At 40.2% G+C, this 12,333-nt stretch overlaps 1 protein-coding gene across 3 annotated transcripts in view; it reads right to left on the minus strand.

Moving 5' to 3' along the window:
* LOC128783021 (5'-AMP-activated protein kinase catalytic subunit alpha-1-like) overlaps window positions 1–12,333 on the minus strand; it is a 47,683-nt gene that overhangs the window by 16,819 nt on the left and 18,531 nt on the right. The window contains exons 2-5 of one of the 3 annotated variants that reach the window (XM_053933594.1): window positions 6,857–6,992; window positions 6,511–6,652; window positions 2,916–3,009; window positions 1,945–2,089 (exon numbers count right to left, since the gene is read on the minus strand). In XM_053933594.1, the coding sequence (XP_053789569.1) occupies window positions 1,945–2,089; window positions 2,916–3,009; window positions 6,511–6,652; window positions 6,857–6,992 (517 nt within the window). Of the gene's footprint in view, window positions 1–1,944; window positions 2,090–2,915; window positions 3,010–6,510; window positions 6,653–6,856; window positions 7,030–12,333 lie in introns of those variants that run through there. The other 2 variants (XM_053933595.1, XM_053933596.1) reach the window with 2 other exon arrangements.

Below are 12,333 nucleotides of genomic sequence, written 5' to 3' on the forward strand. Positions count from 1 at the left end.
GGTTGAACCAAGCTAAAGAATTCCCAGAACATGTAAATTAATTCAAAGAAATGTTTGAATATGCATAATTTTTATGAATATGTATTTAACCAATGCAATGGAAAAAGTATATAAGAAGAGTTGTTACGATTAACCGGCATGCCTCTGGCTACGACTACGCACCCAGCGCTGTTTACTGTCCCTTTTATCCCTTATAAAACTTTTAAAAACTTTAAAGAGTGTGGCTTGTTTCTCACAGACAGTTCCAAGAACTAGCTACCAGTCCTCACAGCAGCTGTGTTAAACAGCTAATATAAATAATTAAGCTTCTGATTACTTAGGCAGCTGTTATAAATGACAATATAGTATTGGCTTTCGCATTTATGTGTTAGCTTTTGCATGTTATTATTAATCACAAAGATTTTGATATGGTACAATTTATAATTTCTTTTAACTGCTTTTTGGTATAGTATAATCTGTCAGTTTATGTATGCACTGTATAGCTTATATAAATAGTAGCATGATAAATATATCTTAGGCCTTAGCATAATATTAAAATAGAGACTATGTAATGTTAAAATGCTTTTATTCATGTAACTAACTCAGAGAATGGTGTAAAATAATTATATTGTTTCTCACATTTGTGGACTATCTTATCCGAATCATAAGATAACAGTGACAAAAACCAGAGCACCAAGAGAAGAATTTACTGACTCTTTGTTATCAGAGAATGTAAAAACAACAAGATGGAACCATGAGAAAAAAATAAAATCTATTGGTTTAATCTACAGGATGGCATGCAGACAAGTCAAAGGTTAAAACCAAGCAAAAGAATTCCTGAAACATGTAAACTCACAGGAATGTTTGAATAATGTATAAACGCTCATGAATATGCATATAATGCATGTAATGCAACAGTATATGAGTACATTATTTTAAGCCAAGTGTAGTTTTGGCATATTGCCAAACACCCCAGCGCTGGATATTGTCCCTTTTATCCCTTATTAAACTTTTAAAAATTTCAAAGAGTAAGCTCTGTTTCTCACAGCAGTTATATAGCTAAAAGCACAGAAATTTGCAAAACTGTTCTTATTTTACCTTTTATGCTTTAATTACATTTTTCAGTCGCATCTGTAGAGCTTTTAAAGTGAAATTAGAGCAGTTTCTTAGAAGTAGTAAATTTTACTAGAGCATTGTAGTTCTTAAATATGATGAACTTTCCCTGCACTGTACTTAAAAGAGAGCTAAGCATCTGCATTTTACAGATAAAGAAACAGACAACAAGAGAGTCAGTTTTGAAGTGGCAAGGTGGGGAACTAAGTCTACTTAGCATTATCAGAGAAAATATTAAGCTGTGTCTTTAAGAACCAGCAGTGCAGCCAGGAACAGAAGGGGGGGGAGGGGTGTGTTTTGAGGGAGCTTTTAAAGTCTGTTGGAATGAGCAGCTTGCCCCCTTTTGCTGCATGTTTTTTGCTTTGCTGGCTGTTTGGGCTTTGTTTAAGTGGAGTTTTTTTTAGGTTCTCTTTTCATTTGTTTTTCCTTGTCTCAGAGACACTGCAGTTGGTGGTTTTGAACTGCCTTAGGGTGAATTCCGCAGCTGCCTGTCCGAAGCCAGGGCATTGCACCGACTTCCCCGGTCCAAGTCGAGGGTGACTCAGTCCAAGTCGAAGGTGACTCATCAGCAGCGCCCGGCCAAGGAGAAAAAACTATGGAAGTGGAGACTAGCAAAAGCTGTGACGAAAGAGAGAAAGGCAGGAGCTCTGCTTCGAAGGTGGTTGTTTTGGATTTGCAACTGTAGCCACTCGTAAAGACTATATTTAGCAATTAGAAACTGTTTCGACCTGAACTTTGCAAACTACAAGCAGTGAGAAAAGCGAGTGAGGTCCTGGGGTCGGGCCAGGATCTAAATTAACAGGATCTAAATAACACCAAAAATGTGATCAGATATAAAATAGCAATGCTTACCAAAATCAGCTATCTTGGCATTCATGTGTGCATCAAGCAGCACATTTTCAGGCTTCAGATCTCTATGTACTACCATATGCCTGTGACAGTAATCCACACCAGAAAGGATTTGCCGGAACAGACGTCTACTTTCCTTTTCATCAAGCTAAGACAAACAAAGGTTTTAAACAATTTTGAGACAGTGGAAGGATAACTTGATTTTCCTCTATATGAATTGAAGGAAACTTTCCAACGACCAAAAGCTATCATTTATAGTTTTGATATTTTATACAGTAGATGTTATATACTCAGTAATTAGAAATATTAGCACCCAAACATTAACTTTGTCTAATTAGAATATCAATGAACTTAGATACTTAAGCATGGTATAAGATTAAAGTTGACAAAAGCTGACGACAGTATATAAGTGATAAATTTCAGATTCTACTTATGCTCCTATTAGCAGCTAGCCCTAAACAGCAGACTTAACTGGATATTTCCTATAAACACACCCTAATCCATGTCAAAGTTTGCTCAGTCTAACAACTAGCTAAAAGTATCCCGGCTATCTAGATGGTTTGTCAAAAGTGACTTTAGGACTTTCACAGAAACCAGTCTAATAGTAGAAGAGGGTAATAAGGGCACAACAGTAGCTTTTCAATAATAGTTTATACTGAAGAAAGTTTACAGCTACTCCAACTGGGTAACATATCCATCCAGTTTGTACACAGTAATTGTAAATGAATATATCAGTATAATTTATTCTTCAGTAGAGTGGAAAAATGCTACAGAGTCACACATAAAGATCTGAAACATGTTAATATATAACCATTTTTATTTTCAAAACAAGATATAGTCATAAGGTATATTTTAATTGCTAACCGCAAAATTAATGCTGATTACATAAGAAACAAACCTTCATTTAACAGGAAGGTTGCAAAAGCAATAACAGAATGCAAGTAATTGATTTGTAGAGTTGGACTACTTCTTACCCTTCCATTTTTACAGATATAATCAAACAGTTCTCCTCCTGAAACATATTCCATCACCATGAAAATGTCAGTTGGTGTACTGATGACCTGGTAGCTGATAAGAATAAGTATCTGTTAGTCTATGCACTCCGTAAAAGCAGCTAGTTATATTTAGTTAAAACCAAAGTTGTGTAAAGAGTCAGATAAAAGTATACTTGAAAAAAAATAACAGCCAATTTACAGCTACTGGAATGATATTTTTCAGAAGCTATTTCCTCTCCTTACACTATGTGATACCATCATCACCAAGATTACCAGGGAATTTGTATTTCCCACGAGGAAGATCAGTCTTTGTACTTTCAGAGGACTACTCTGAGTCCAAATGTTTTCTGTGAAGCCATATACAGTGCTGTCGCACAGACATTTTAGTGTAATGAGGAAGGGATTCAAAAGGACTTTGCTAGTGTCTCAAAAAGCACACACCCTTCAACTTTAACAGGCAAAAAACCCTTGCCTTGTCATAAATAAAGTATACATCAAGACTTGAAAAAATATTCATGATGATTGAGAGCAATTATCTTTTACAAAGAGACCTAAATTTCTCATTAGTACTTAAGAGTATTAACACCTTGGTTATTATATTTTTATCACTATACTTTAAAGTTAGCTTTGAGGTTTTGAAAAAACTAGTTTATGGTCAAATTCTCCACTTAGGATATTGATATGTTTTCTACATATCCTTACCTAAAGGTTGTTTAATTTTTTTTCTCCTTACAGCAGTCAGAAGTGACCAATTTTTAACATAGCAAGAAAATGCACACCAATAAACCTTCAGTCAAAAAATTCAGATACTATATTAAGAAGACAGGAGATAGCAATTGGATGAAAATGCATGCTTCAAGGTACTACACTTAAGCATACAAATATCCCAATTGTAAAAAAATAATTGAATTCACCCATACACTACAGAACTGAAGTGTTCTTCCAAATGCTGATTCTAAGACAAGGGGGGAAAACAGACAGGCTCCAGCTAACAGAGAAATTTTTCTTGACAGCAATGAGTTCAGACTATCCAGGTGAATGTATGTGTGCACATATATATGTGCGCATGTATCTATTTTAACAGCTCAGCACTGTAGTGTAACATTCCAATAATCTGAATACTATTCTGAAGGAGTTATCTTCAAAGTTAACTTACCTAACATCTTATAGTCCAAGATGTTTTACCTTTACTAATTTTCTCTCAAATACCTTGGTTGAAAGTGTAATGTACTTGGACATTCTGAAGTTATCACTAAGACACTCTACAGAAATAACATTGTAATCCTTTTAATCCAAAAGCTACAGTGCAACCTCATTTCTAACACCCCTACTGTTAATGACCTTTTTCATAGTTGTGAAATTACCAAGCTCTATGCTTCAGGCAAACATGAGCAAGCTTATATTTTATATCTTCATGGTTATTTTCCATCCTCTAGATAGTAAGATAGTGAACAGTGATGGAAGAAAAACCTCTTAGCATCACTGAAAAGAATGAGCCATTCTGCACCTCACATTTTCAGCCTCTTGGAAGATTCAGTCATGCTTCTCTACAGTCAGTTCATTTTTGTAACTATGGAAAATGATGTTGTGAAATAGTTACATACCTATAAGTAAAGTTATCAAACTACACAGCATGGATGACCAGAATGCACAAAGAGGCAATTTACATAGGAAAACAAGATGCATTCTATTGCTAGAGGTCAAAAACCACAAAAGGAGATGCTCCAAAGGTTTTTATTTAAAGCATGGTATAAAAAGAAAATCTTTGTGAGGCAGCTTTGCAACTGCATATATTGGTAAAGCATTGTATGAAAAAATTTTGTCTAATTTGTAATATTCAGCTGAAATAATCTCATTACCTTTATGCCAAGTATCTTGAGCTGCTACCTAGTGTTGCAGATAGGTAAAACCTTACAAAATGAAGGCCTTGCAAAATCATGACTAACTCCTGTTACTTCGGCTAAGTAGAAAAGGACTATGGGAGTGACTCAGCTGAATTAGAGGTAGAAAAAAAAGTTATATAACCATTGTGTGTTCACATTGTGGTGTATGGTGGTTGGTTGGATTATGTTTGTTGTATTTTAAAAGCATGTAACTGATAAAAGCTCAACTGCTTAAAAAGGCCTGGTTTTTGCAATAAAGGAGCTCTCTTTTGCACCTGCCTGGGGAGTCTGCGTCACTCTGCTTCATAACAACCTAGCAGTTCCCTAATACAGCTAATAGCAGAAGCAGCATGATCCAAAGTCACCAGCAAGTCTATCTACACAACAGTATCAGTTATAGCTCAAATGCTATTTGCATTCAGGTTAATAACCCTTCTGTTTTGTAAATACAGGATGACCAACTGAAAAGCTTGGGACCCATCAATTTTTCCATCATCTCCTTCATCTTGTCCTTTCTCTCAACATGCAGAAAATTCTCCCCATAATTCCCCAAGAAAGAAATTGCAACCTGAAACCTGTTAAGATGAATTAAAAGTTTGGCAGCACCAGAAGTACACATTCTTGTTCCAGCCCAAATATCTCAATTGGCACACTTACACTTCCTATTTTGTTTTAGCTACAGTTATGTACTTTGGACTCATTAATGAATTCCAACTGGCAGCACTAGCAGCTCTGCAGCCAAACTAATCAGCTCAATAGTCTTCTGAAAACTGACCCACTGAAGAAGTCAGTGTGATCTGACACAATCAAATTTAGCTCCAGTATAAGTGCTGTTGCCAAATGAGTGTATAGGGATATCAGTGAAAACATGATCTAAAGAAAAGACTCTGCCAATAAAGAAAACCTTAACTCCAACACCACAATTAACAGTCAAAGTCACCCACATTCTAAATTTGCCCTGCTAGATGTACAGGTTGACTTTATAGGAAAAGTAAAAAAGTCAATAGTATTTATAATTTATTTCCTCAGACCAGGTACAAGGTATCTACTCTGGGACATAACCACATTCCGAACTCTGTTGATGAGCTACTGATCAAAAAAATGTAAACAGGCACACTGTAAATATCACATTTATTTAGTTAAGTGGTAACAGCTATATTGAAGAACTCTGAAATATGAGATCCCATTTAACAGACTGCACATCTTTCAGAAAAATCTTTTAGAGCACCACCTACACAGGAAAAACCAGGGCACTGACCAACACAACCCTAAAAAATATTTTGAGTAAAGAAAACACAACAAATTTACTATAGAAGTACCCTTTACAATCTTGTTCTGAACTCAGTTTCCAAGCAGAAACAAAGCTCAAACATAACCAGAAAAAAGAAAACAGAAGCAGCAGCTAAAACAACTGAGATGGATGTTACTATAAGCATCCATCATGCCACTACCTTCTCTATACCTGCCCAAAGAATTTGTAAGTAAAGAACTAATGGAAGCCCTCTGCCCTGCAGAATAATCAGTTTTGTGGAAATGCATTACAAAGTACACCAAAAATGGTTACATAGTTGAAAACTGGCTACTTTCCTAAAAGTATGCCATGAATAGTATTGCCCTTTAAACATGTTTCAGACCAGTGAGAGCAAGGGACTACTGTTTAAATAGATAGGATTATAGCAAATAATACTTACAGTTTAATTATATGAGGATGTCTGAACAGTTTGAGGTTCTGGATCTCCCTGCGGATTTTTCCTACAACATCAAGGCTGCGAATCTTCTGTCGATTTAGGATCTTCACTGCGACTTTATGCCCAGTTAATTCATGTTTACCAACTGCAAGAAACAAGGCCAAGAAATATCACAGTGTCCTAGTTTAGGGCAAATTTGGGAGAAAACCTCCAGGAGGAGCCCCCAGAAAGCAAACCCCCCACAGCCCCTCCCCCACCTGGTTCAGGAAGAATTTCCTTGGAGAGACGTGGAAAAAAAACTGTTTATTCAACAAGCAAAACACTCCCCAATACAAAAAAAAAACAACACCAGATGACAAAACTCTTTCACCGCTCTGAAGAGATGACAAATTCAGAAAGTCTTTCCTGGGAGTGGTCGCCCAGTTCTCGGTCTCCAGCGCTGGGGATGGCTGCTGCAGGTCACAAAATGCAGGCTCTCTGTGTTTCTTGGTATTTCCCAGGTCCAGGTCCAGAGCAGGTTCAGATGATATTCAGGAAAGGGAAAGGGAAGAAAAAAAAACAGTCCAGGGTAAAAATTGGACTGCCTAGCTAAACAAACTAATAAGCAAAAACAAAAGCAAGGGCAAAGTGAAAGCAAGCAAGCCAGCAAGCAAGCAAGCAAGCAATCAAGCCTAGCCTCTCCTAGACACAGACCCATGGGGGGAGGTGAGCCGGCTGATAACAAGACAAAACAAACCGTCACTTTCAGAGTCAGTCCTGAAGGCACAGAACATAATATCAGGCATAAACAGAACACATGATTGGGGATACAAGCACCATAACGTCACCCTAGGACACACAGTTAAGATGTAAGCATTCCACATTATCCCCATTATCTTTGGGGAGGTTGAAAACCAGATGGCACATCGTTTCTTCTGCCCTACTCCAATTTCTCCCAGAATTCTATCATTAGAAGATGAACTGGATATGTAGGAATGAACCTTAATGCTCAGAAGTCTTGTAGCATGACTATGTTTTTGCACTACTGTAAACAAAGCATTTTGCATCCCAAAACACTGCCATCCTTTCTAATTAGGGAGACCATTTTCTTTCCCTGTACAAGTCACTCCAAGCTTTTGGTTCACTTGGCAACCTGCTCAAACACACTCTTCTACTTTATCTGCAAGGATACTCTTACTAAGGACATCATCACTATTCTTTCCTCAAGAAGCCTGTTTCAGCAATTACTCTGAATTACAGCTAAAAGTATCTAATTGGTTTACTTAATAATTATTTATCTGTCTTTGGAGCACTCTAACCCTAAATAAGCTCCACATTCTGTGCAGCAAACACCAGGGATTTAATATATAAGTGACAAAAGTTATATGAAATGCACAAAATAAAATCCAGTAGTAACTATGAGAAGTAATGCAAACATGCAACTTCTTACATTCCTCAGTTTCTTTCCTACTTCTGAGGGAGTTTCATTTTTCTTTCAGCAGGGGAACTTGAAAATGTAAAACATTTCCTAGACAGGCAATCCCCTTAAATTCCTTAATTTTGCAGGTGCTATTGAAACTAGGTACAATAGAGTTGCTAAGAATATTTTTCTTAAACTCAACATCGTATTACAGATAAACCACAAAAGGTATCTGTGGTAGTCTGTTGTTTCACAGTTTGTTCTTCTGTAGTAGGTTTTAAATATTCTTTGTTATAAGTTTGTAATGGTTCATTCCATGTACCCCATTTGGCTTCCCTAATGGTTCAGTCCTGAGTTGTTTACCCCAAGGTTCTCCTGCCAAGTGTCTGTCAGTCTCCTTGTACCTCCTTTGTTCCCTTCTGGAATGTTCCCTGTCCTTCATCCCTTCCTCAAAGCAAGACTGGGGTGCAAGGTTTGCTCCTTCCCCTTGGTGGCTTCTATTGGATAGCCCTTACCCTGCACTCCTCCTCTAATGCCTTCCTATTGGTAAAAGGTTGTGTCCTCCCCTTATTCCCGCCTCTCCTTAAAAGCAGCTTTTTGCCCTCAGTTATGGTCACTTGTCCCTGAATCCTCTGGGGAATAAAACTTCCTTGGAACTCAAACAAGTGATCCCTCTCTATTCCTTCACCTTGGTTTCTTGTACTGGGCTGTTGCTGTGTTACCCACGCCACAGCCGTCTGCTGCAGGGAGCTGCAAGCCCCTGCAAGCACCGCCACCCAGGGGATCTCAGTAGAGATCCGGGGGTCTCGGGGAGTGTGCTGGCTGGAGAACATCTTCCTTGTGACCGCAGCGCGGTTACAGGTATCTCTTCCACTAGAAGGCTTCACTATCTGCATTAGTTTCTGCATGCAGTGATATAGCACTAATACTATAATACCTACATCACTTTCATCCACTACCCTAAATCCTACCATCTGAAGACAAGCCAGATTCCAGACACACACCTACATGGTTCATCCTTGTCCACTTGAATGGACATTAGTAACAGACCTCTGCTGAACTCAAAATTAATTACAAAGATTACAAAAGTAATCTTCATGTTGCTACATAATGTAAAAGCAAATACAAGTTTTTCCACATGCATTTAATCAAGACAAAATATTTCTATTTTCTCTACTGTAAAGCAGCTTTGCAGCTTTATTATTATGTGTATGCTATCACATTAGAACTAAACTGTTAATCCCAATGAGAAAACATACTGAACTGAAACTGTGCTTTTAAATTAAGCCTTTATCCACATGCCATAACAACTTATTTATTCTATGATGATGTCTCAGTTTGAAAAGACATGCTAAGGAAAGTAGGAGCCTCTCTTGAAATGGAAAATATAAATCCCCTCCCTCTGAATTAATATAATTTTGAAATTAAGGGGCTCTCAGGCAAAAATATGGGAGTAGGAATAACAATTCTTTATTAGGAAAAATAAAAATACAAATGTAGCAATACAAAACAACACTGACAGAGTCAGAATACGATCTGACATCCTGTGGGTCAGGGTGTTGGTAGCAGTCCAATTAAATGGTGGCTGCAGTCCTCCTGAAGTGACAGATGTAGTTCTGTTGAAGCAGTGATGCTGTAGAAGGGTGTAGTTTTCCTCTGAAGGTCTAGTGGTGGTGTAGATGGGCCTGATCTTCCTCTGGGAATCCAGTGGAGAAGAAAGCAGCTCCTCTGGGAATCCAGTGGGAAAAGGCTGCCTGTGGTGCTCCAAAGTTCAAACTATACCCAGGTAGGACTGCTTGGCTCCTCCCCCTGGGCGGACCATCTCACAATGGGATGATGTAATATTATCAGTCATGAAGTAAGACTCAATGGCCCAATAACAGAAGATATCTCCCTGAGGGAGGACTGGTCGTGGAAGGGATAAAGAAAACTGCCCCACTTGGTTTTAAGAGTGGGCCAATTAACAGAAGATAACTGTCCCACCTCTAACAGATGGCAATAGAACACTCACCCCCCACCACATCTTGCATTTGAAACCCAAGACATTATCCACCCCTTATTCTATTACCATGTGCATCATACCCAAATCAATAAACTCTACACAATGACACCTTACACACAGTTCTCACCTAAGATTAGGTTTAGACTGGGCAGGACCAGCTAGATTGATGGACCCTCGAGTTTTGGCCATCCAGGAGGCTTTTGCTAAGTTCATTTCCCAAATTCTGAAGGATCCCCTGCCAAGTGCCTTCAAGGTAGTCTTAAGTAGTCCGTTTCACTGTTTAACTTTCCTGGCAGCTGGTGCATGATAAGGGATATATTATATATCCATTCAATACCATGTTCTCTGGCACAGGTGTTTATAAGGCCATTCTTGACATGGGTCCCGTTGACCAACTCGATTCTCTTAGGGGTGCCATGTCTCCACAGGACTTGGTTTTCCAGGCCCAAGATGGTGTTCCGGGCAGTAGCATGAGGCACAGGGTAGGTCTCCAACCATCCAGTGGTGGCTTCCACCATGGTCAGCACATAGCGCTTGCCTTGGCAGGTTTGGGGAAGGGTGATGTAGTCAATCTGCCAGGCTTCTGCATACTTATATTCGGACCATCGCCCACCATACCATAGGGGCTTCACCCGCTTGGCCTGCTTGATCACAGCACACATCTCACAGTCATGGATAACCTGAGAAATACTGTCCATGGTTAGATCTACCCCTTGGTCTCATGCCCACTTATAGGTAGCATCTCTGCTCTGATGACTTGAGGCATCATGGGCCCATTGAGCTAGGAACAACTTCCCCTTATGTTGCCAATCTATCTGTGACACCTCTATCTTTGCAGCCTGATCTACCTGCTTATTGTTTCGGTGCTCCTCATTAGCCCAACTCGGGGGCATGGGGATTTACATGACGGACTTTCACAGATAGCTTTCTACCCGAGTGGCAATGTCTTTCCACTCTTCAGCAGCCCAAACTGGTTTTCCTCTACGGTGCCAGTTGGCCTTTTTCCACCTTTCCAGCCAGCCCCACAGAGCATTGGCTACCATCCACGAATCGGTATAAAGGTAGAGCTTTGGCTACTTCTCTCTTTCAGCAATGTCCAGGGCCAGCTGAACAGCCCTGGGTTCAGCAAGTTGACTTGATCCACCTTCTCCTTCAGTAGCTTGTACAACCTGTCGTGTAGGGCTCCATATGGCACCTTTTCAGTTTCTTTTCATCCCTACGATGCGATGCGACAGGAACCATCAGTGAAAAGAGCGTATCGTGTTTCTTCTTCTGGTAGTTGGTTGTACGGGGGAGCTTTTTCAGCCCATCCTACTTGTTCCTGCTCGTCTTCGTCAGTGAGACCAAAGTTTTCACCTTCCGGCCAGTTTGTAATTATTTCCAAAATCCCTGAGCGGTTCAGGTTTCCAATACAGTCATGCTGTGTGATGAGGGCGACTCATTTGCTCCATGTGGCGTCAGTGGCGTGGTGGGTAGAGGGAACCTTTCCTTTAAACAACCACCCCAGCACCAGTAGTTGGGGTGCCAGGAGTTGTGCTTCCATGCCAATCACCTCTGAGGCGGCTCGGGCTCTTTCATAGGCAGCCAAGATTTCCTTCTCTCTGGGAGTGTAGTTGGCTTCAGATCTTCTGTAACTTCGGCTCCAGAATCCCAGTGGTCAGCCTCGAGTCTCCCCAGGCACCTTCTGCCACAGGTTCCAGGACAAGCCATTATTCCCAGCTGCAGAGTAGAGCACATTCTTCACCTCTGGTCCCATCCTGACTGGGCCAAGGGCTACCACATGAGCAATCTCCTGCTTGATCTGGGTGAAGGCTTGTTGCTGTTCAGGGCCCCAATGGAAATCGTTCTTGCAGGTAACCAAGTAGAGAGGGCTCACGATCTGGCTGTACTCAGGAATGTGCATTCTCCAAAAACGTATGGTGCCTAGGAAAGCTTGTGTTTCCTCCTTGCTGGTTGGTGGAGACATCACAGTGATCTTATTGATGACTTCAGTGGGAATCTGATGCCATCCATCTTGCCACTTTACTCCCAGGAACTGGATCTTTCTGGCAGGTCCCTTGACTTTGCTGTTCTTGATGGCAAAGCCGGTTTCCAGCAGAATCTGGATGATTCTTTCTCCTTTCTCAAATGCTTCCATTGCCGTGTTCCCCTACACAATTATGTCACTGATATACTGCAGATATTCTGGAGCTTCACCCTTTTCCAGTGCAGCCTGGATCAGTCCATGGCAGATAGTGGGGCTGTGCTTCCATCCCTGGGGCAGTTGGTTCCAGGTGTACTGCACTCCCCTCCAGGCAAAGGCAAACTGAGGCCTGCATTCTGCTGCCAGAGGAATGGAGAAAAATGCATTAGCAACATTAATAGTGGCATAACACTTTGCTGCCTTGGACTCCAGCTCGTACTGGAGTTTCAGCATGTCCAGCAC

The sequence above is a fragment of the Vidua chalybeata genome (genome assembly GCF_026979565.1).
Source record: "Vidua chalybeata isolate OUT-0048 chromosome W unlocalized genomic scaffold, bVidCha1 merged haplotype SUPER_W_unloc_8, whole genome shotgun sequence".
Classification (NCBI taxonomy): domain Eukaryota; kingdom Metazoa; phylum Chordata; class Aves; order Passeriformes; family Viduidae; genus Vidua; species Vidua chalybeata.